General features: G+C 39.8%; 1 protein-coding gene across 7 annotated transcripts in view; it reads left to right on the top strand.

Moving 5' to 3' along the window:
• The window catches only part of BMPR1B (bone morphogenetic protein receptor type 1B), a 257437-nt gene extending 232860 nt beyond the window's left edge, over positions 1-24577 (top strand). For 5 of the 7 annotated variants that reach the window (XM_040555612.1, XM_040555614.1, XM_040555616.1 and 2 more), the window contains 10 exons: positions 813-915; positions 1914-2016; positions 7752-7848; positions 8633-8771; positions 13336-13528; positions 13955-14252; positions 16581-16756; positions 18465-18595; positions 20219-20266; positions 20535-24577. In XM_040555612.1, the coding sequence (XP_040411546.1) occupies positions 813-915; positions 1914-2016; positions 7752-7848; positions 8633-8771; positions 13336-13528; positions 13955-14252; positions 16581-16756; positions 18465-18595; positions 20219-20266; positions 20535-20660 (1414 nt within the window). In that variant the 3' untranslated portion in view covers positions 20661-24577. The remainder of the gene's footprint in view (positions 1-812; positions 916-1913; positions 2017-7751; positions 7849-8632; positions 8772-13335; positions 13529-13954; positions 14253-16580; positions 16757-18464; positions 18596-20218; positions 20267-20534) is intronic. The other 2 variants (XM_040555617.1, XM_040555618.1) reach the window with 1 other exon arrangement.
• The last annotated feature ends 1020 nt before the right edge of the window (positions 24578-25597 follow it).

The following is a 25597-nucleotide window of genomic DNA, read 5'->3' as shown; positions in this document are numbered from 1 at the left end:
TCGCACACGTTACATACCTCCCCCCCCCCCCCCCCAGTGCTTAGAAATTAATGTATAGCAATCTCAGTAAAATGCAGCCCCCCTTTCCTGCCCTCCTCTTGCTTTCCATAGCATGGAGGCATTTGACCTTCATAAAGGAAGGACATTTATCACCAGCACCATCTAGCCATCTGTTAGTATACTTGTCCTTTGTGGTGCATGGTCATGTAAACAGGAGCATTATGGATCACTTCAGGCTTATAACCCAAGTAAACAGTTATGAAGGGTGTTGATGATAACTCAAGGACTCATACACATGAGTGTTGCAGTTTGTAGTATGGCTAAAACAGGAGTCACAAATCACTCTTAATAATATTTTATGCTGAGTATCTCAAAAATGTTTCTCTCTCCAGGTCCCTGCCATGCCTTGCTCCCACGCACAGGGCAGACCTGTGAGCACTGACACTCGTGTTTATGCAGGTCTCCAAAGCCTTCATACTCTAATGGCTGCAGGCATTTACAGAGAATTAAGATGTTTGTTAATGGGGTTTGTAGCTGTGAAATGTTGGAAAGGTAAGTATGTTGGCGGTGATCCGCAGTGCTGTCAGCTGTCCCGCACTGTAACAACAGGTTACTGTGGGTGTCTGAGTCTTCCAGCCTGCCTTTTTCCACAAGTGCAGTAGTACTTCAGCTCTTTATATTTCATGATACTGTTAGAGGAAATACATTGTTAATGGCAGATTTTCCTTGCAAGGAAGAATGATGAAGTTTGTATTTAGCAGCACATTTTACACTTCAGAACCTTTTCATGATTCTTTCTTCCCAATCCTCAGCACTGATGGCTACTGCTTCACCATAATAGAAGAAGATGAGTCCGGTGGACATTTAGTCACCAAGGGATGTCTAGGATTAGAGGGCTCGGACTTCCAGTGTCGGGTAAGAAAGCTTCAATTGCCTAGGTATTGCTTGGCTTTTTGATGGCTTTCAGTTGAAGTGCAGTCAACAGACATTACTATGGCTGTGCTTTACACTTCTGTTAATTTGGCAGAAAGTTGCTCCGCATCAATTGCTGAGGGGATTGCATTTACATCCCAGAATGGTTTATGGTGGTGGCATTATAGCTGCTCTTTACAAAAACTTAAGTTTTTGTTTTTATCACTGCTGTTTCGAGCAATACCATTGCTCAGAGGAAGTTTGAATTTAGAGAAATGCAGTCTAATTCTTCAAGTCTCCGTGGTAAAGTTAATCAGGATATTATTTATGGACCACAGCAACCTTTATGTCTTACGTGCAGTTCTGGTTGTCATTGGGATTTCTGATGCTGGAAATTCACTTGAAGTCCATGATGCCCTGTCTGAGAGCAAGTCTTGCAGTGGGACTGGAAAGGGGTACAGGCAGTGGAACAAGGTGGATCTGAAGTGTTTAACTTTTCCAAAGTTGACCTTAAATGGTTTGACATGAGTACAGGAACAATCTAGCCACAGCTGAATCATGGTCGGTGAAAGGTGTTTTGCCCAGCTTCCCATGAGAGCAGAAGAGGCACATAAATGAGTCTACACAGCAGTTCAGCAATTCCTGTGTTACTCTAGCTAAACTATTTTTACAATATACTAAGTTATTTTTATAATATAATTCAAACCGATGCACATAGGAGACTTTCAGATTTCTGTCTTGCACCATTAGTCGCAACAGATCCCTTTTGCAGCACTAGGGCACCAACAGAAATACGTAAGGGGTGAATTTATCTCTTAATTATTTATATGAAGTCTTTTTAGTTCCACTTGGTGGCACGTATCCTTATGCCACACAGCCTAGAAAGCTGTAACACTCTGCAAACCAGCTACCAAGCACAACTTTCTCTCCAGTGCCAGAATGATGGTGTCTATTTACAACACAGATAATTACATGGCATTCTATGAAACTGTGTATTTCAGGACACTCCTATTCCTCACCAAAGAAGATCTATTGAATGTTGCACAGGCCAAGATTACTGTAACAAACATCTTCACCCAACTCTGCCACCGCTGAAAAATCGAGGTAAGGGGAAAGTACAACCAGTCCCCAAATGATCTTTTCCTGCTGCTGTCTTAGGAAGAAACAAAGCCAAAACCAAAGCACCCCCCTCCACGTGCACATGATTAGGGAGATGAACCTCATTAAAAATTGTAGCCGAATTTCTTGAGGTGAAGAGCAGTACCTTGACCTGTAATTTCTGATTCTTGCTATTACTCATGTTGCACACATGCAATGAGCACCATATGCATTAGGGTCACACAGTATTGTCATAGACCCGCTGACTGTCAGTGGTCATCCCAAAAACTGAGGTTACTTGTGTCAGAGGATGGCTCTTGCTCTGTATGTTTTTAGCCTGATAACAAAATTGATTCCTGAATCCTCTATCTGTTCATAACTTCACACACATCTGGGATGAGATCTCTAGGAGTTAATCAGATATTTCAAGGTAACTGAAGTCCATTAAGCTTTTCTTATTTAAAGGATCTGATAACCCAACACAAGGACAATACCTAGTCACTAAAGCGGAATTTCTGCTTGAAAAAAATGTAGCTTAAAATAAAACGAAGTGAGAAGTCATGCAAAGACTTTTTTTTTTTTTTTTAATTTGTTATTAAGAACAAATGGAAGTATACGAACTTCAAATAGATTCTGGGGCAAGCCTAAGGTTGTAGTTTTTTTGTTTGGTTGTTTTTTTTTTTTTTTCTTGTTGTTCTGTTTAAACATTACTTTCTAAATGTTGGTAAAACTGCTTTGGGTGGATGTTGCATGATCCATTTTACAAAATATTCTTTGGTAAGTGTAACATTCCTTCATGATAAATTCTTGGCATTGGCAAAAATGGCCAAGCTTTTTGTTGGTCAGCATTGAGTTTAGTCTGGAGATTCAGTTCAAGGTTGCAGGAGAATTTGTAATCGTAGCATTCTGAGTTGGAAGTCCAAATTGGTGTGCAGATGCATTCTTAATTATGCAAGCAGCAAATACTTGCACAAATTCATGTTCAGAGGAAGCCTTCTCTTATATAAGCTGTTCCCTTCATGCCTATGAAATTCTGCACAGATGGGCTGCAGAATAAGGCCTGTGGAGGGTAGTATGTAAATATTTCACTCTTTACTAGCAAGCCATTAAGTCAGTCAAACCTCATAAAATTTTGACTTCGAACATAAGAGTTACGTACTATATATATATATATATTTATTATTATTTTTTTTTTCATTTAAAAAATATCTTTGGACTGAGAGAGAAGCTCCACAAGGAAGTTGGTATTTGTTCACACTTACTTAGTCTATCAACAAATATCATTTCAGTTTGGAAGACAATTTCTTCTTGTTTCTGACTGAGTTGGTTCTGTGTTGAATTACTTAAAAATACTGAACCAGTGCCTAACACTAGACATCTGCCTTATTAAGATTTTAGATATTTGGCTATACCACTTGCTGCTTATACAGAAAACAGTAAAACAACCTTTTGCTAGTGGCAGAAGTTGTTTGGATCAAAATTGGCTTTGCTTTGTGTGTATATGGGGTAAATAAAGCATTGTTTGAGCTCAGTGGTGGCAGACCCGTTAAATAGCAGAGGGAATATTTGTTGAAAGAATAATTTCATAGAGTTGGAACAGGATTCTAGCTGCTTTATATTGCATATTGTCTGCTTTATCATGACAAAGAAAAGGCAATGTGTTCACTCAACATACTCTGAAGATTTTTGTTTGAGGTAAGCTGTGCACTACTGGTTTGCTGATAGTATGTCGTGGAAGTATATTTCAGAAATTGCTTCATTAGATGTGGCTGAACAGGGCTGAAGACAGCACCTTTATTAAAGCCTTAATCAAGTATGTCATTCTTAGTGTCAGACTTGTTTTAATTTGCCATTGCTCAATTCTAGTTTTAAAAGTCAGAGAAAAGCCATAGCTGGAATTGCAGGATGCTCAGTGCAGCCATGTACAAATACTGTGTGCCCACTGTTGCCAGTGTTCAGTACTATGACTGTGATCATTGTGTTCTCTGAAAACATTTAGATTTGTCTATAATTGAGTGAGAGCTGTTAGACGTGTCCATCAAATTTGACATAGGCTAGAAGCACAAGAAAGAGAAGATTAACCTAAAAACAAGCTTCTAGGAACAACCTCCTGACCTCCAGGATTCTGTGAAAAATATATATGTTACTCAGCATTTAAAAAACAAACAGAAATTTGGCTTCTGAACTTACATCCAAGGTCATATCTCATGGGAAACACAGCCTAGGGAGATCGTCCAGCTGCAGGTCAGAGGTTGTTGAACTGCAAATTAACCCGCACACCAAGGTAACATCTACAAAGGCAAGCAGCTTATGTCCTGAAAGTGTTTTTCCAGACCTGGCATGTGCTGAAAGGCAGTTTTATCCTCTCCCCATGAAAAGAAAGGAGGACTATGTGCATGAGAGGGAACTGGAAGAGTTAACACTGGTCAAAGTAAGGTTTTCTTATGCAAGACAGAAGAAGGTAGCAACAGCTGACTTTATGTTTGAGCCCATCTCAGTACAGAACTAGCAGAATAAAATACCCCAGAGATAACATGAAATCCTCGTCCCAGCTGTGTGTGTGTGTTGTTAAGGAAATGAGAATCATAGCTGGGTTTGATATAACACCTCTGCTTTAAACAATAAAAGATATTCCTGGAAATCCCAGCAAAAGTGCAGGCTGAGACCAGTGGAAAGGAGAAATATATCTTTACTGATTTAGAGCCTATATAAGTAGAAGTGGTGGTGCCACCGTGTCTGGCTCCCTGCCTGTAGAGCCAGTGATGAATGGGCAAGGGAACGATTGGAGGAACAACGGGGTTTGATGTGTGCATACAGTCTCCACGCCTCAGATTTCACTGCAGTTTTTACTCGGATAATCTTAACATTGGGAGCTGGGGGGGACTGGGGAGGGAGGGGAACCTTTGATATGCTGACTTCTCCCTTCAACCTGCTGTGTGGCATTTTAGTGCATGCATCAGCAGTGCCCCACAGATGGCGAAGTGGGGTGAATGAGAGGTGTAAAGGGGAGAAATCATGGCAAAATGACTGATTGGCAGGCTGTATTACTGAAGATCCTCCTTTTGTCACCACCTCCTCTCCCCTTTTGTGCCAATCACTACTGACACCTGCACACATCCCTGTTTTCTTACAACCTAAAACTGGTATGTGCTGCGTGCTGGGCTTTGCTGTTATGTACGAGTGGTAGGTACATGAGGAAGCTTCCTGAACCTACTGATTTTTTGTTTTGTGCTCCCCTCACCACACTCCCAGTCATAGCTCACTGCTGCCTCCTTGGAAGCTGCTGCTTATTCTCATAACCACACTTCTTGCAATGTTGCAGTTGCCAAGGAACATACAAATAAAAAGCACGGCATCAGACTTCTTAAAGAGCAGAGCATGTCCGTCACCCACTCCCTGGTACCCATCCCAGTGATGAAGTGGACTCATGGCTGAGCTGCTCTGTCCCTCTGCCTGGAGGTGATCCCAGGTGCCTAAAACAGTTCAGGAAAAGGGGTATTTGTCCTGCTGCTCCCTGGGGAGCAGCGTGATCTGGAGGAGGAGAGAGGAGATGGTCTCCAGCAGCACCAACCTGCCCCAGTTCAGCAGTGATGTGCACGGGGAGCCATCACCTACAGCCACACTGACACCTTCCTTCATGTCTTGCCTGCTTTCCTGGCACTTGCTTCATACAACTGCATACTGAAAAATTCTGCAGTGTTGATCTCAAGTTTGTTTAAGAGCTAAACAGCACTTCCAAAATGCCTTCTGGCCTTGGGGAAGATCAAACCACATTTGTTAAGCTGTCAGAATGGGAGAAGCCCATTAGAAACATTGGGCACAGTGTTTGGATCATTTTAAATTATCATAATGTGATTAAGATCTGGCATTTTATCATCCCTCTACCAAATGTATATACTCAGCCACACACAGGCAGCATGAACTGCATTGGCACATAAGTTCTGGTAGTACAGTGCTACCATTCCACACAGCTCTGTAAACCCCTGTTTATCCTCTTCTCAGCTGATGGGCTGCAACATCTTGAACTGTTACAAACCACACATTTTAGAGGGAAATACCTGGCAGACCGAGTGTGCTTAGAGCACAAAATAGAGCCTTTAGTCCTCCTCAACAGCCCTCGCCTTCAGAGGACAGGGCTGGATTTCCCCAGTGGGCTCTCAGTTTCGGCTTGCAGCATGCTCTGAGTGCCAGGCCAGGTAGAAATCCGCCACTGCAGGGGGAATGGTGGGCTCCAGTGTTTTCCTGATAGACATTGTGTCAGTGTCCCCTTTCAAAGGCATTGGCCGTGGCTTGAGTGTTTACATTGTTAATGCTCTGGGAGCAGGTTAAAACAGGACCAGTGTGATCAAAAGGTGAGCTGGGCGGCAATCTCTGTTTGTAGCAGGGAGGCGAAGGGAAGAAATAGTTTGGGGGCAAAAACAGAGGGAGAAACTGGATCTTGAAAATAAAAGAGCCTGACAGTAAACTAAGAGTCCCTTAGGAATCTCCTTGTCTCATTACCCTTGTAAATCAGAAATGCAATAGCGCCATTCTAGGATAAGTAGATGAGGATAGGTTTCTTGCATTTTACATTGTGTTTGGCATTAGCATGGAAGATGCAAGAAGCCATGGTGTAGCTGGAACTGCTTCAGGAAACTTATACCTCATTTGCAATATTCCAGATAGCAACTTTGGGAGAGTGGTGTGTGTGTGTACATGCTAAAATGTAATTTTGAGACTTCAGAGGCTTCGAAGTAAAGTAGCGCTAGATATCTTTGTTCTTCAGCAGGGGTGCATGGATGAAGGTCAGATGCGCTTGCCTGAGTATAGAATACAAATTTAGGGATTAATGGTACACTTTAAAACACAGTAATAGTCTTCCATGCAAAGATTGACTGAAACATCTTAGTAGATTTTGTGCAATGACGTTTCCTCAAATTATTTTACATGGTTCAGCTTCAAAGTGTTTTACAGAGTAACTGCTGCAGGGGTAGTTTTGCCCCCAGTATAAGACTTGCTGGCATACAGAGCTGCTGTGGAATGAATGGGGGAAAAATTACCACTTAAGTGTTTAAAATGGGATCAGAGAGATGGATTATTCTGCAGTGATGGAAACTCATCTTCAAGGCCTCTAGTAGCTTGCATTCTCAGGGGGTGGATGGTCTGCTCTGTTTGCTTGCTAGGATAAAGGCGATTATTCATTTGTTATATTAACTGTTTGATAGGACACTAGTTAATACGAGTGATTTAAGATAGAGGCAGTAATTTTTGCATGTCCTTGCCGATCACATGGTTTAAGATACAGAGCGAGACGTCCTGGTTTGCTTTCCTTAATTGATTTTTCATTCGGAGCCAAATAGGGCACTGCAAATGCATGCTTTGCTGGAGTGAGGCCTGCACCATCACATAGGCTCCTGAGGGTGCCGCTTCTGCCCTGTTCAGTGAGGGGAAGTGCACACAAAATCCCAATGAAATCCAAGGGCATCTTGCACAGTGCTGTAGTAGCATCATAGAATTACAGAATCACAAAATGGTTTGGGTTGGAAAAGACCTTAACGATCATCTACCACCAACCCCCCTGCCATGGGCCTCCCACCAGACCATGTTGCCCAAAGCCCCATCCAACCTGGCCTTGAACACTTCTAGGGATTGGGTATCCACAACTTCAACAATTTTGTGCTCGGTGTGTGTGTCTTTTGATACTGACTTTGCATCCAAATTTTCCCACTCCTTTCCCTCTGCTGTTCTGCTTTCAACCACAGACTTTGCTGAAGGAAACATTCACCACAAGGCTCTGCTGATCTCGGTGACTGTCTGCAGTATACTTCTGGTGCTTATCATCATATTCTGCTACTTCAGGTAAATAATCAATACTTTACCAGCTAGTTAGCATTCTTCCCAACTTTTATCTTTTTATAGACTCAAGAATTTGGAAACTTTTAGATGGACCTTAGGAAAAAAATGAAAGCTGTAATTTTTTGATGAGGAAAAAAAGTGTTCACATTTGTCACAGGCATACCTGTGTGATATATTTCATACATAATCCTTCACTCAACACCCTTAAAAGCCTTTCAGGTTGAAGCACACCCTTTACTGAACGTGAGAAAGCCACAGGACAAAGTTTGTACAGGACAAATAAAACTAACGCTTCTCAATATGTTTGTGTTGAGGAACTGGTCATAAAAAGAGGGGGGTACAGGAATGTAACTATGTCTAGAATGTTACCATAATCTACACACATTACGTTTAAATAATTCCTTGAAATTTTTAAATACTCATGGATCCCATGACCATATCTGCTTTTGTTTCTAAAAGCCCCACTGCAGGCTATATAATAAAATTGGGTATTTACTTGGTCTGTGTATTAAACTTGTTTAAGTTTCCGAAAGAAAAGCACCTGGTTGCTTGGAAACTCATAGTAGATTGCACAGTCTTCGAGTTTTATACTTAGAATTTTGACGATGAAAACAGTTTGCTAGAAATAAAACTGGAAATATCACTCAGCGAGTCCAGCATATTCTTTAGGGAAGCTGAGGAAGCCAAGTGCCTACAAATGAAGCAAATGTGGAGAATAATGCTCATTACTCATTGTCCCCATGTTCGTTGTATTCAAAGCTAATTTCAGTGTCATACAAAATGGCAGGTACAAACGGCAAGAGGCGAGACCTCGCTACAGCATTGGGCTGGAGCAGGATGAGACTTACATTCCCCCTGGAGAGTCCCTGAAGGATTTGATTGAGCAGTCTCAGAGCTCAGGTAGTGGCTCCGGGCTCCCTCTCCTGGTAAGGAAGCAATATTATTTGAATGTCAGCCTGAAAGGCAAAAAGTAGAAGACAAAATGTTGCACAAGAAATGATACTTGTGTCTGAAAGGAGGCAATGTGTCATTGGTTATTGTTTCTTTTTTATTATTATTTTATTTATTTTCTCCCAGAATTGACAATGATTTAATCTTTTGAATGAAGATATTTTTTTTTCTGTGTAGACTAAGCCAAAAAGTTTTTGTTTTATTTTTCTTCCCCTAAATTCAGCTCAATTCTTAATTTAGATACCATAGGGAAAATAGAGACCAATAAAGCCCACAAAATTTATCAGGATTTATCCCAGTGCAAAGGACAGCGTCTGGCCTGCAGTCTTATTTTCTCGCTTTTTATGTGCAACACACAATAGCATTTCCAACACTGACATGTAGGCTTTATGTGAAAGGAACTGCAGTTCATCAAACATGGAACCTTTTTATGTGCAGACTTCACTTTGCATTCAGAAGTTAAGAGCGAATTATTTTTCCTTGTACTGAGGTAATCTCAAAGGTTAAAGGCATGGGGATGGAGTGTACTTTATCATTATTTCTGAACTGACTCCAAGATGACTGAACCCCCTGAGCTCACATGCTGAAAAGGCAGTGGTTTTACATTCTGTAGCAAAACAGTTCTGTTCAACACTTTGTCTTCTTGAGGGCCGTCGTTGCTTTTTAGCACTTAAAAAAAATTAGATTTCATTTTCATTTTTTCATGAATTATATGTATCCCCCCCCCCCCCCCCGCCCCTTTTTACCAAACCTGTTAGTTTGTAGTGAACCTATTCTGCTGATGGTGTCCAGTTTCCAAGTACTATCTATCTGTGGTTATTTTTGCCCTCAGATCTTATTTTTTACACCCTAAAGAGAAAATAAATGGGAAGCTTTGTAATTCCTTGAAATGAAGAAACAGGCTGAGTGACTGGCTAAAAGTTCAGTTTGCTCTATCTAGCAGGAGTAAGAACTTATAGCCTCATTTTAGACAAGTGCTAATTTCTTTTGAAATCCAATTTTGTGACAATTAACATAGCTGTTGAAGAAAAAAGCCAAGCTGACAAGTGGACATTGTGAATGGTTCTGAGCATGGAAAAGGCATGGTCTTTTTTCTCCTTTGAGAGAAACTCCATTATTTACATTTAGGCTTTAAGAAAGCTCTGTCATACCCCATACCTACATCCCTTTAGCAGCCATGGAAAGCGATGGATCATGCTTATGATGAGGAACCATTTGTAATGAGACCGTCCAATTTATTTAACTGTGAGGGGCTCTTTATATTTTTATTTTGCTTTTTGCATGCCTTCCACATCAAGGTCTTGGTCTGTGCTTGGTGCTCCTGAGATGGTTGAAGATGGGATCTGTGGTCTTACTAGTGTCCCTAGCTCTCTCCCTGCCTATGAAAGTGTATACATTTTCTCCAGACTTTCCCTTTAAATAGTCATTTTCTGTGGAAGAGAAGAAAAACGAGAGCTATAATGAATCTTGCACATGGTAATAAATGTTTGCTGCATTTCCCAGACAGCTACAACCACTACAGGTTCACTGGAAATGCACGGATTAATACCTCTGGGTCCATGCCTTGAAATAAGTGGATAGAAAATGCCTGGCAATAATGCTCTAGACTTTATTGTGAAAGAATTTGTTTTCAACTGCTTTATTTCTTATTCAAAGAATGAAACATCCAAATTTATTATTTCAGAAAAGCAAGCTGCAAATTTATTACAAAATGTTAGGTTATGATAAACAGTAATGTCTTCCTTCTGTGCAGAGCATTTATTCCAATGAGTGCAGATATTACACCAAAACCAAGCATTAACCAAGATTTTATCAATACTTTGACATTCAGGAAACATTCTTTTTCCTTGGCTGTTTGTACCTCTGACAGAAAAGTTTGCTGCAGGTCAAATGCTGCCAATCAAATTTTAAACAGGGTGAAAAAACATGAAATTTTAAATAAAAAGCTTTGAGCCAACAGGCTGGGGTGCACAATCAAGTCTGTGTGAGCACGCAGAACCCTACTGCCCAATACAACAAGATGTTTATGCAAAACTAATGCTAAAGTGAATCCACATGTAAAATCAAGGAAGGAAATTAGATGCTGGGAAAGTAAAGGAGAGAGAATTTTTTCAGTGGTGTGTATGAAGAGTTTGCAGATTTACAGAGTTCGGTCCCTACCTTTTCATGTATTTTTTTTATAATTCCTCTTCCAATGAATTTTTCTTTTCAGTAGACTGCACCCCAGCCTTAGGAATAAACTTCTCTGTTCAAAATATTGAAGTTACAAAAGATTCACTTGTCTAAATTTTCATCTGCATTAGTTGGAGACATTTAGCTGAAGATCAGAAAAATGGAATGCAGAAAGTAAAATAGTTGGTACTTGGGTTGATTCCAGTCAAGGAGAGAAAACATAGGGACATGTAATTTTACCTGACCTGTCATGAAACTCCAGCAACAAAATAAAATTTAGAAATAAATTAAAAACCAAAAATACAACTTTAAATAATTTGCATGAACACATCATTCAGCATACTTGTAGAATCAGTTCATCCAACAATTTTGGTTAACCGATTTGTTCTAAAAATCATAATCAGATTCAAGAAAGGGCTAAATTCCTTAAAATAATATAAATAGGTCACAGTAAATCGTTTGACCAGTTCTAGCAAGAGAAAACCAGGTTAAGGCCTTCACATAGTATTCTGCCGCCTGAAAACCCATAACAGAAATGTGTTTTTCATTTTCTTAATGTAATTTAATGAGAAACTTTTCATCATTAAGTATTGTAATTTCATGTACTTTATAATGCCATTACATATATTTGCACAAATTAAGTTATTTGATATAACTGCATTATTGTTCAGGATGCATTTTTAACATGGGCAGAATAGAAAGCAACAATGCTAAAATAACATTACACAATGCTAAACCAAAATTCCAGTGTAATATAACTATTGTTCGATCACTATATGAGAATATAAAAGAGAATAAATCAACTTAAAAAATTCAGGCTGATCTCTGTTCTTGGCTTTCAATTATGTTAATCAAAAATAATGGCACTGCAGCCACCATCTTGGAAGACTAATAATACATAGCAGGGCTGAAAAAATGGGATTCTGTTTAAATTGAAACAGAAGAAAGATGGAACTTTTGAAATAGCTTTGCATAAATGCCATTGCATATTTTTCTTCTTTAAAATGTCTAATATGAATACCAGTAATTTATTTACAAAACAAATGGTAATAGACCTTACCTAATAGCTTCTGAATTTGGCTTTGGACGTGCATTCATACTGCAGGGTGATTGTGGCAGTCCTGCTCTGCACTACCAAACTGATAGTCTCACTGGTCCTCCCGGGGATAATGAAGGAAATAAATTATTTTTAAATCAGGATTTGATCGTTCTTGTCATCCAGGATTGCAAAAATATTTGGGGTTACGTTAAATGAATATGATTTCATAGGGATTCAGACAGTGCAGACTTGCTGCAGTAAGCCACACAAGAGTTGTGTATGGCTGATTTTACCAATAACATGGGCCAGATGAAAAACCCTAGGGAAAAGAAAAAAAAAAGAAAAAGAAAAAAAAAAAAGAGAGATTGCACTGGAGTCTATAACATTATTTTCTTTCAACATTCTGTAAAATCCTACCAATCCAAAAAATCTTAGTTTTGGAGGGAAACATCTTAATGTCTTATTATACTAGGGTGAGGCTGAGTCAACCATGAACACCAGTGGGTTGTGTTGTAGCATCTACCTTAGATTTTCTTCTATGAACTTTTAGAAATATGTGCTCTTCAGAAATGCTGCAATCCTATTTTAATCTCCGTTTGTCCAAGGTGTTTTGTAGTCTTAAATGTTCGTTAAGTGTAGATTCAGCCCACCTGCTACATGTAGTCTGCATTCTTACGAAAGGTACCTCTGCAATCCTGCTGAATTTTGCTAGAGCTGCACAAATGCTTTGATTTTAGTGTCAGTTCATAGTACAGCCACATGAAAAAAATGATACAAACACTAGAAAGTGCATATTTAAAGCTGCGCTTCGATATCTTTGGGAATATCAATTCTTACTTTCTATTCCTATGAAATTATTATATTTATTAAAATGAATGTAGGCATGTGGATCCTAACTGTGTAAGCAATGGCTGTGGTTCCTAACACCAAAAGAATATTTTGAAATTATTAGGCACGGGGTTTTCAAGGAAGGTGATAGGAAGATGCTCACAGTAGTTTTGGTGCTGCTCTGGAAGATGGGAGTTTTGGAACTGCTCTGGGCTCTTCTTGAGTCCCAGCCTTGAGTCTTAAAAGGTGTTGAGTACGTAAGCCTTTGGAATTAGGATGGAATTCTTCACAGGGACAGGAATGACCACAATAGTGCTGTACCTTGGAGAAAAATGAGGAGCATCTGTATGGCAAAGCTTTTGCTGAAATCCATTTTTCAGTGGCTGAGTACTCCCAGTCCCATTAGGCTTGCTGTGCAGAGAGGATACAAAGAAGGACGGAGATAAATGCAAAAAATATCTGCAGAGTGAATTCTCTCTGTGTGTCTTGGCATTTTACAGGTTCAAAGAACCATAGCAAAACAGATTCAGATGGTGAAACAGATTGGGAAAGGTCGCTATGGGGAAGTCTGGATGGGAAAGTGGCGTGGCGAAAAGGTAGCTGTCAAAGTGTTTTTTACCACGGAGGAGGCCAGCTGGTTCAGAGAAACAGAAATCTACCAAACTGTCCTGATGAGGCATGAAAATATTCTTGGTGAGTGAAATATTAAAGATCATTATTAGACAGTGCCAGCTTTCTTAAGTTTAATAACTTTGTATTTGTTGTTGTCTTACACGCTTTCTTATGTGCTTTGTTACCTGCTGTGCTCTGCAGTTAGTCTCCCTGCACTTTTGGAAAGGAAAATGTTTGAAAGATTCCTATGCAGGTAAAAAAATAATGGGGATGGGAGATATTGCTCTAAAAATCACACATCTGGCTCTGCTACCAGTATCTGAGTATATAGGCTTTCTGAAAATACGTTAAAGGCTAAAGGTGAGGCATAGTTACATGTAAGTAACATAAAAAGTTAAATGCATTGTTAAAATAAAAGTGTTGAAGTGGCTGAGAGTTCTGGCTCCTGGGTAGTCAAAAATCACCTTGAGAAATGTTAATCTGCAATTTTTTTTTTTTTTTTTCCAGGATTCATTGCTGCAGACATTAAAGGCACAGGCTCTTGGACCCAACTGTACCTCATCACTGATTATCATGAGAATGGCTCCCTTTATGATTATCTAAAATCTACCACCTTGGACACAAAAGCCATGCTAAAACTGGCTTATTCCTCCGTTAGTGGCTTGTGCCACCTACATACGGAGATCTTTAGTACGCAAGGCAAACCAGCTATTGCCCACCGTGACCTAAAAAGTAAGAATATCTTGGTGAAAAAGAACGGAACCTGCTGTATAGCAGATTTGGGCTTGGCTGTTAAATTTATTAGGTGAGTAGAGCTAAGCAGGGTGAGGGAAAGTTGGTTAATCAGCCTCACGCTGGTTGTGTTGTTCTGTGTGTGAGTGTGCACGTTTGAGCAAGCACCCAAAGCATGCATACATTGCCTTCACACTGTGCTCACCCATACATAAGATGAGGCTACCTATGTAGATGTTGCATAAACACAGAATGCAGATGTAGAAATAGTCACTTTCTAATTATTGAGCACGTTGGTTGCGTCTGTGCATATGGTTAGTTTTCATCACTGAATGCTCAATATCAACCTGAATATTAGTAATACCCCGTGCTAAAAGGATGTAGCACAAACAGGTTGAATTGACATCAATAAACTTGTCACTGAAGCTTTCAGCTTGTCTGGTCTCTAAATAATTCACTCACAACTTATAGAGAATAATACTAATCATTTGCACATGTTACTAATTGGGATTTATTGAAAAGCTCCCCATTTGGGCTGTGTTTTGTTTCATTTCCGACAAATCAAATTGCTGAGGTACAGATTTGATTTTTGAAATGGCTTTTAAATTTGATTTAAAAAAAATGGTTATGTGTCTAAATAACTTAGAAGGACCATACAAGTAGGACTTACTCACTCCTGGGATTCATAAAGAAGTCATTGTGATCTGACAGCTGGTTGCTCTGTTCAGGAGCTTGAGCTCTCAGCACTGGTCCTGGTGGAGATGTGCGTTCCAAATTCTCTGATTTTTCTGAGCACAGAAATGTGGCCATAGGCTGAAGGTTTCCATTTCAGAGGTCAGCCTTTAAAGTGTGGGTTCCCTTAAGTATATGTGTATAAAAAAAGCTGTACAAATCTTGAACTGAAATTATTCAGAGTGTAAGTAGAGTGTTACATGCTCTTCTCACTAGTGACTTATCTACTAGGTTTCTTGAGACCTTTCATTTATGAAGCTGACCTTTCTTTAGGAGATGAGAAAGGAACAATTTTACTTTGGGGAGCAGGGGCCTAGAAAACAACAACTTGGAAATACACTATTTGCTGTAAAAGTTTCAGGGAAGAAATTCACCCTTTGCAGGCATACTTTGCCTAAGAAATGCAGAGTAGCACCGTGTTTAGGTATGAACTGAAAAGTAGGAATGACCAGTGTCATTATTACTGTGTCTCTGTAAAAGAAGGTGAAATATATATTTCTCATTATCTGAATGGAATTTACTTTGCATAGCATGTTTTCATACAGAATTCTTCCTTAAAGAGCATTTCACAGGCAATGATCAGAAACAGAAAAAAAGTAGGTGAAAGGGATGTGCTATACTGAAAATAACAAATTTAGTAAAGTTCTTTGCATTTATCATTTTATTCAAAAATATTGCAAGGCAGTGCAGGTCACTAGATTTATGTAAAGTTTTTTGACGTATACAGAAATGCCAACAGCACGTGTATGATTTAATGTAGCTGACTGGATGTACCTCACACTTGGCTTTTTTATCATTTTCATACTTGTAGGTGTAGAAAATTATGGCAGTCATGTGATTATTCTCTTGAGATTTTGTGATATTCGTCACGTTTAAAAGATTTCAGTTTTGAAGTTAGGGAAAGGGAAATAAACCTTTCTAAACAAACCACAATGTATGCCATATATTAAACTTTTAAAAACATTACAATTGGTACAGCTGAATCTGAGGTAATAATAAAAAATATCCAACAACACATTAAGTGTATGTTGACTTCCATACTATTAACATACTAACGTATGTCAGATATACGTTTACTCCTCTGGTCAGTGTGTGAGATATGACACCTTTGGTTATTTTTTTTTACGCAATCCCATCTGTGTGTTTGTACTTCTCGATGTGTAAAGGCTGGGAAAGATCGAACATAATGCACACATGAAACATAGTTAGCCTCATCTTCCTTGCAAATCTGATTTGCGTTAGCTAAACGATACTGCCTGGGCTATTTAGTGTCCTCCATTAATTGCTAAGACTGAAGCATTACGTGGTGGAGTATGTTAAGAAAATAGCATTTAATGAAGGTTTGATTGTTATCACCAGCGTTAGAGTTCGGTCTAATGCTAATGAAATCTCACAAATGTTACAGCATCCCTGTTGAGTTTTATCTCCATCGTGGTTCTGCATTTGGATGCTTAATACAGCCTCAGGCAAGTCAGCCTTTTAGGAAGGGTCGAGTTCACACTAGGAGGCTTTCTTTGTAAGAATTGTTCCATTAAGATTATACACTACTTTTGACCTTGTTTGAGACTGAATGTGGTTTGAATTTACTACTTCTCCCATCTAAATTGCTTTCATTTCAAGCCACTTTATTGCATGTTTGATGCCTTTTTTTTTCTTCTTTTTATTTTAGTGATACAAACGAGGTAGACATACCTCCAAACACCCGTGTAGGAACAAAACGCTATATGCCTCCTGAGGTGCTGGATGAAAGCTTGAATAGAAATCACTTTCAGTCGTACATCATGGCTGATATGTACAGTTTTGGACTCATCCTTTGGGAGGTAGCCAGGAGATGTGTGTCAGGAGGTAAACAGCAAAAATACCTTTTTAATAGCTGGGAGGCCACTTTTCACTGTGTCACTGAAACCCACAATTTGTTCATAAGCCCAAATCTTTCATTACATCCTTTTCTCTGGGTCATTATTTTTGCTGTAATAAACATACATGGATAATCCATGCAGGTAACTCGTAATTTCTCTTTTCTCATTGAAACTTACTTTAAAGCATCAGTCAGTGCTATTTCAACAGCAGAGATGTATACTGTATTTTCATAGCTTGTTTGAAGGCAGCAGATGCCTGCACTGCAGAAGGAATTTGGAACTTATTTTGGTGGTTTTTTTTTCTCTCTTTTTTTTTTTTTTTTTCTGAAGGCAGCACATTTTTGCTGGACTGGGAGCATTCAGCTATTTTAGCAGAAAGAAGAAAATAATTTCTTCTTTTTGTTAGAGTTAAATATAAGAAGACAAACAAGTTGGGGGTATGCAGTGACACTGTTTAAATAAATAATTATTTACAAAAACAAGTAGAAAGAAGCAGGTACTAGTCATGTGTCTCATTTCTTTCTGGTACCAGGCATTCAAGTGTGGGGAGAGCAATGATAAAGCGATGCAGCCAGCTGCAGGGCTGGGGCAAAGATCCGTTCTTATCTGCATAGGCTCTGTGTGCTTTCTGCACATATCGCTCAGTGAAGCACAAAAATGATGGTTGTTATTACCTCTATTTTGCCACTGAGGAAAGTTAAATGCAGAGAAATGACCTGGCAGCAGTTACATACCAGACTGGTGGCAAGCAAAGAGAAGAGCATGTCTCTCGGGTTTGTTCTACCTTCACCAGGCTTTATTGATTTTTAAAGCCTGCAGTACTGTGCTGAATGCTTGCTCTGGGCTTACCCTAGAGGAGCTGAATTTCACTGGTGAGCAAAGTGATCCCTGTGTTTACACATTGGTAAAGTATATTGCAGTGATGCTGTGTAAATTCTGTAATGCCATCGTCATCATTACTGTGCAGAAGGAACGCCTTGCCATTTTCTGAAAAGGCAGATAGTTAATATATACCAGGCCCACTGAAATGAGGGCAACCTAACTCAGGGTTTACTATCTTCCTAATTACTCTGATATGGGCCCATTGCTGAAAAATTGTTCTTTTTTTATGGTAACTTATTGGAGATTGATAGACTGGACAGCAGTGACAGAAAGAGTCTCAACTGGCAAGTAACTAATGATTACATTGGAGCTTGGCTGTAGTGTAAACTTCCAGGGCAGCAAAGTCCTTTTTGGAAATGCATCTAATCATTAAACAGTAAGGATATTTTCTCAGCATATTATGCCCTATGCTATCTTTGATATAACTCCAAGAAAATTCATTTCAGGAGAAGGGATGGCTGGAATCAGAGGGAGCAGTAGGTGAATAATGGATATGCAGAGTGTCTCTGACTGCGGGGTATGCACGCCCTGCTGCCCTACAGTGGACAAGAATGGCAAAGGATCAGAAAATAAGCTTCCTCTCCAGCAAAGCCATGAGCTAGTATGCTCTATGGCTGCTCACTGCAGTATGTTCATGAAACTCAAATAGTAAAGGCCAAAACTGAATGAGAATTAAAGCAAAGTAGACAAAACTGGGTGCACAGCAGAGGGCAACACTTTATGGTCAACATGATTAAAAAAAAAAAAGAAAAGGGAAGAGGATAGTGGAAAATGTCTTCTGCAAGTGATTTGCATCTGCTTGTTTCTCTCAGGAATAGTTGAAGAATACCAGCTTCCATACCACGACCTTGTGCCCAGCGACCCCTCCTATGAGGACATGCGGGAGATAGTGTGCATCAAGAGACTGCGCCCTTCATTTCCCAACAGATGGAGCAGTGATGAGGTACCATCCCCTTTAAAACACAGCCTGGGCTTTAATACTCAACTTGTTCTGGCCCTGAATTTGTGACAGCTTTAGTCAGAATGAGCGAGGTTGACCTAATTGTGTGTCATTTTGAGTGAGGAGGAACTTCAGCACTGATGCAACAGGGCTTGGGAAGGAGACCAATGTTCTCAGACATCCCCATTGAAACTGCAGGTGTTGAGAGCCCCAAGGGCCGTTGCCTGTGGTATTTGTGAGCAGGTTTTTTTGTTTGCTGTCTAACAGTTCACATAATGATAGCAGGCTGTACTTAGACCTTTCTAGTCACTCTGTTTTCATCTAGCACTCAATTAGCTTTCCGCTCTCAACGTTAATAACATTAAATCGGTAGCTAGACAAAAATTTTGCAAGAGAAATTATTTTATAGTGGAGTGCACTGGGGGTGTACGTGGTATACTGGAAGCAACTTCTGTGTGTGCTGATGTATTGGATGTGATTCCAACCTTGTTTCCTTTTTTTTTTAAAGAAGGAAATTTCTTCTGTCTAGTTGAAATGAAGTGAGCATACAGCTTTTCTGTGATCACAGGTGTGCAGACTTGGAAACGCGATTTTGCCATGATTTTACATTAACATTAGCACTTGATATTGCAGTTCATTATTAAGGTATTGATACGCAATGAAAGCACTGCACCCAGGCTGCACAGAAGAGCAGCCCTTTCATCTTAGAGAAACAACACTCATGTACCTCTTCACACTGTAGCATAGAGGCCTACAGATGCAGCCTTTCAGAAGAGATGTAGGAATGCCAAAGAATGCTTTCCAAAGTCAAATTTGGATGTGTGAGGGGTGGGAGAGAACCTGATCTCTCACCACTGAGAGTTTGTAATGAAGCAACGTTGTGCTGGAGGAATTGGAGATGAACAGTTGCTATACCACAGGCAAGCCTGCCAACTGCAGTAGCAAGGCTATAGAGGGGTCATTAATCATGTTAATTGCTACAGTTTAATGCTCTAAAGTCTTCTACAGTCACAGAAGACAGCTGTCATTTGGGAATAGCAGTGTTTAGATGAATATTCTGCAGGTAGATGAAAGACTGAGGTTACACAAATTGTGGGTGATTTGGGTATGTGAGGGAAAAATAAAACAACCTCCCTGCATGACCAGAGGCTTGTGCAATGACCAGTGTGGGAAGATCCGCCCAAGAACCCATCCTCTCACTCATCACACCCATCAGAGCCTTCAGACAGGGTGGAAACACCAGAGGAAGTGTGGTTGGTATCGATTCCTAGGAAGACTTTTGTGCAGGGGCACAAAGTATGTGTTTGACCTCCTCACACATGTACTGAGGGTTGAGGAGGCACATTGAAATTACTCTTCCTGGTTAATTGGTTAGTGTAACCAGTAATCCCACTTCAGGATTTCTGTCAATGAGAGGCAAACGTGTTAGTGCACAAAGGCTAGTGTATGACCAAAATCTGTTTATAAAAATCTGTTTATTCTGGAATAATAATAATTATTATATTATTATAAAATTAGGTTGGTTATATATTATTTTAATATACTATAAATTTGTATATTATTGTAGGAACAGTAAGTAAGGCTGGTCTGGCACTGCTAGTAAGTATTATCCTTAATGCCTTTCAGGGTCTGCACTGCTTCTGGGCCAGGACCCTTGTGGAAGTGGAGAACAAGGTGGACAGGATGGATAACTTTTCCTATCGTAGCAAGGAAGTTTTCAGGCAAAGTAACTCTGCAGGGTGACAGGGTAGTCTCACGAGTGTGGTGCTCTGTGTTTGGAAGGAGGTGGTAGGCGCAGAGCAGGGATGCGTGGTTGTTTTGAAAGCCAGCATGCAAGTCTTTTTGGCTGCCATTAGAAAAGACCTCTTCTCTTTAGTTTTCCACCATTGCCACCTGCTGCAGTCTCATCTTCCGTTGATTTCCCTTCTGTTTCCCTCCACAGTGCCTGCGGCAGATGGGGAAACTCATGATGGAGTGCTGGGCCCACAACCCTGCGTCCCGGCTCACGGCCCTGCGAGTCAAGAAGACGCTTGCCAAAATGTCAGAGTCGCAGGACATTAAGCTCTGATGGAGCAAAAGACAGCTCTCGTGAAGACCCACGGAAACAGACTTTCTCTTGCAGGCAGAAGTCATGGAGAGGTACCAGCAGTCCTCACTGATAAGTACCTCGAGTGCAGTAGTATTTAAGATCAACTGTAAGTTTGTTTGACAGCTTTTGAGGAGACTGTCCTTGGTAAAAATCAGCTGAATTTTGACATACAAGGTTGGAAGAGGCTTGTCTGTCCTTGTTTACACGGGGAAATACAGTTTTAGTAACTGGTTTAAGATTATGCATGTTGCTTTCCATGAAAGCCACTTATTATTTTATTATTATTATTGTTATTATTATTATTTTGATTGTTTAAAAAGATACTGCTTTAAATTTTATGAAAATAAAACCTTTGGTTAGAAGTAAATGAGATGTATATTGTTACATTTAAAAAAAAAAAAAGAAAAAAGAAAGAAACTGTGCTGAAGATCAAAGCAAAGTGACTTTTTCATTTATGAAGAGACTCTTGCACTCCAGCATTTAAAAAAGAGAGAGGGCCTGTGCAGTTTAGGGAAGCTGCAATGCAAACCATCCTAAAAGCCGCCTTCCCACAGCCTTTCGTATGTGAGTTGTTCTCCCAGTATAGATAGAGCCCAAATATGTCTCCACCATTGTAGACACGGGCTGATGAAGTCTTGTGAGTGGGTTGTCACTGAGGATATCACACTTCATTGAAGACCATCAGAATCCATGTGAACATGGCACGCACAGTGTGAGTTGTTTAAGAAGCTCTTTGTGTTTCCAGGAAATCTCATGAAGGTGGTACTAGCATGATAAACAAGTGCCCTTCTTAGTTTTCTTTTCCACCCACTGCAGAATGAAACATTTTGAGTGAGTGGAAACAAGAGGAGCAAGTTTACACACTTGGATCTGCTTACTAGACTTTTGTTAATGAGGGAAACTGCTGGTAAATGAAACTGCTGGAACAAACAAACAAGTCCAGTGGGTAGGAGAAAGTTCCTTGTGAAGAACAATTATTAACTTCTTGTGTAAAAGTGAAGTATCCATGTACAACCATAGCTTGAAAAAAAAAAAAATCCGTGTTCCCTTTTTAAGGGAAAGCAAAGACCTGAAAAAAATCCCATTTATTTTGGGTCAGTCCTTTTTCCCTAAGCACAAGAAGAGCCGGTGCCCCCTGGCTGCAGCAGAAGCTGGCATGGAGGAGGAGTTCGGGACTTGGGTGTGCAGGACAAGCTGGGCCCCATGCTCCTCTTGGGCTTGATGCCCTACGTCCAGCCACAGGCAGGACCTCCAGTGCTGGTGTTGGACCACCTCAAGGCGATCATCACTTCAGTGAGGGTTGTAAAGAAACACTTCATGGCTGGTTCTGTGGGACACTGTCTCAGAATTCATCCTGAAACACCTCTTCACTCTCAGCATCACTAGGGCACCACCTGGGATGCTGTGGCAAAAGCGTGTTTAAGACCATACTTTCAGGGCACCACACACTGAACATTTTGGCTGGAAGTTAAATTGCCTTATTATTTTGACGGCATTCCAGCAGCCTTGAAGCCTGCACACTAGTGGCAGTCTGCACCACCAATCTGGGGCTGTGTAGTATCTCACAGCAAGAGGAGTTTTCAGAGGAGAACAGCAGGAAACAATTTTCCATCTTTCTCCATTCCTCCTTCCTGGGGCTGCAACAGTTGCTGCAATGTTAAAACTATAGAAGGGGAAATGAGAGGTAACAAGATGACAAAATATTCCCTATGAAGTATTTTCTTTGGAAAGGTCTCTGTTCTTCATCAGATTATCAACGATGAGCTGTGTGGGATCTACCATTTTACTCTTTATTTTCTTATTATTTCATATTTTAGCCCTCCTATGTCCTGTTTCCCTAGGTAGTGTTCAGTTTAATTTTGAAATAGGTCCTTACAAATGCTGCTTTGATTATGCTAAACCTATTTCAGAACTGAAATACTTGTCATGCTGGATTTATCCTCAGCATTTATGTAATGCTGTTTTTTTTCTTCCCTTTTTGGACAAAACTGATTTATTTGTGGTAGGTAGGTAAATATAATTGGGGTTTAGCTTCGTAGCTCCCTGAAGGTATTTTTCTAGTTTGAAAAATTACCATTTAATACTTTCAAGCTAATGGAGAAAAATGCGTGAAGTTCAAGAGAACCAGCAAGACCTACATGATTATAGGTGTTAAAGTTTAATCAGAGGATTTTCATTAATTAGAGTGCTTTTTTTTTTTTTTTTTTTTTGCTTTTTTGCTTTCCAGTTTCCCTATACCCAAAAATACAAAGCAACACTAAAAGAAAATCTCTGAGAATTAATAGTAAGCCAAATCCCAGCCCCAGAGGGGAAATGCTGGTTTCCACTGTCTTTAATAAACAGAATGCTTGCATTACTGAGGGCTGAATTTGCTGCCCTCTTTGGGTGCCTTCACTTGAAGACCTGTGGCCAAAAACGTACCTTTTTGTCTTAGTGAATTGAGTCAAAGGGTTTCCATATTAACTCATTTTACCTTTTGCCTTCATGCCCTTTGCCTTATGAAACAAACTGAGTCCCAGGGGAGCTGGGTTTTCTTTGTTCCGTCAAAGCCAATGAGAAATGCACCTATGCGAGGCTGATGGCCAGGGTTGGTCCTGCCATGGCTGGCGAGGGGGTAAAACTTGTGGAAATGGGGACATCATGCTGATTTCCTAGCAGTAAGGGGTAGGATTCATCGATCCTACACAAAGCACCTCCGAGCCCAGTCCCTGAAGGTCACACAGCAGGATGCTTTTCTCCTGCTGCATTATGTTTCACATCTGTTTTGCTCAAATAGATTTCTTTTTAACATTTTTAATTATCATTTATTTCCCTGGAAGTGTTTTGGTGGGGGTTTTGCTGCCTGGTGATGACTCCTGCCAATGGTTTGCTAGATGTGCTGCCCCTCCGAGCCCCCAGCACGTGCTGTCAGTGTGCTGTGAGAGAAAGATCCAGGCTCTGTTTTTTCTGAACAAGTCTTATTTTTTTCAGTCCAAGAGAAAGGGATCTAAGATACTGGTTGATAGGTTACATAAAGTGTATATGTTAAGTGTTCAAGTTTATGTGTTTTTATATATATATATATATAAAATATATATATATTCAGTTGGGAGTCTGGAATAACTCCAGTATGTGGATTAAGAGTAAACTATTATGGAGGATAAAGCACTAAATAAAACATAATATTTATTTATGAAAATGCATAACTGACAAATCACTGCAACGGTGCTATATAGGAAAATAAATATATATATATATATGAGGAGACACACATCTGAGAAAGCAGGGGTTCTGCAGTTATGTAAGTAGTCCTGCCTATTTTCTCCCTAGACTCAAAAGGTGAGATTTCCCTCTCAAATCTCCTGCCCACTATAATCAATGATACTGTAAAATGATATTCCTAAGGCCAGAAAATGGCCTGAGGCAAGCTTGGAAGTCATTTCTTTTAGCACGGTGACATTTGAGTTGCCGGCTGCATGGCTGACTTTATGCAACACTCCAAATGAAATTATTATGGTTTGAACGTGTCTAGTGACTACACATTAGTACATTTATTTTACCACTTCTGTAGCCTTTTAATGTCTCTTCCAGATTTTGGTAGTTTCACAGTATGTTTTGATTTGGGCTTCGAAATCAGTGGTGAAGATAACCATAGTTTCAGTGCCCACAGGTTTGGAAATCCAGTTTTCCAATGTAAATCACTGAGGGAAGTTTAGTGTCTTATTGGCATATAGTTAAGATGGCATAGGTAAGTGGGAGAAGAAGTTTAAAAAAAAAAAAAAAAAGAAGAGAAATGCCATCTAGCAACTGCTATCCTTTCTCTAGCACAAAGTTATTTCTATTAAAGAAAAGGTTGATGATGTATAGACTAAGAAACTACTTGGTGTTCTTTTTTGAGAACCAGTGCCTTATCAAACCTGTAAATACTGTAATTAGAAAACTTGGGGAGCAAACTGTTCTATTGTATTTGTTCAAATTGTATATGGTTGTTTTAACATTCCCCCGAATAAAATTGTTTCCATCCCCTCATGAAAGAGATTGCTTTTATTTCTGTTTACTTTTCATATATTTGAAAAGCACTACCTTTGGGTTTCATTTCACTGGTTAGATTATTTTGACCATGACACATTTTTTTTTTTTTAATTTCTCTAAGGTTTGCCTTTTGAACAAAGAAGTAAACAGTAAGACGCTGTGTGTGTTTCCACTGGCATTAAAAAAAAACAAACAAACAAAAAAAAACACACTCCTTTCACAACTCAGTGAAGAGAGAAATAGTAATTAAAATAGTTATCACTAATAGAACAGTTGCTTCCTTTTTGTGGCTGATTATGTAAATCTATAGAAATTTGGCATTTGAATAATATTTTTGTGAGCCCCCCCCCCCCCCCATCCCTTCTTTCCCCTATGTATTTATGAATTATCACTACTATTTTTAATAGCACAAGAGGCACAGAAGGTAATCTGTGCACTGACTGATGCTCAATTTTCCAGCCTTGTGCTTCGGAAAAAAATAAAATTTAAAAAAAGTTGCAGCTTACATATACTGCATCAGCTGAAACATGGCAATGCTTAGTGCTTAGAGGCATTAGAGTGCATGTATCTATACATTCATATACATATCTGTACATATATTTACTTCCTGCGCTCTCTTCTCTTCTGCACTGCCATGTTTCAGCATGTATCGTGTAGCTCAGTGTTTATGAGTGTGTATCACCTTGCCAGTTATTTTCAGAGAAGCCTGTAAACAGCATTTTTCTTGTTGAGCTGCCTTTTTCCTGTGACTGCACCTTGTCTTGTGGTGGTACAGCTGGCTCTGCTGACATTACGTGGTCCTTGTGATGTGTTGTGTCACCTCCATTTGTCTCTGCCTTTCCCTACCAGCTCTGCCTCTGGGTCTTGATGTTTTCTAGGTCTGGCTTTTTGGGGCACTACTAGAC

The sequence above is a fragment of the Cygnus olor genome, chromosome 4, assembly GCF_009769625.2.
Source record: "Cygnus olor isolate bCygOlo1 chromosome 4, bCygOlo1.pri.v2, whole genome shotgun sequence".
NCBI classification, from domain to species: domain Eukaryota; kingdom Metazoa; phylum Chordata; class Aves; order Anseriformes; family Anatidae; genus Cygnus; species Cygnus olor.
Note: the sequence above shows the minus strand (reverse complement) of the source record. Positions and strands in the feature narration are given on the sequence as shown.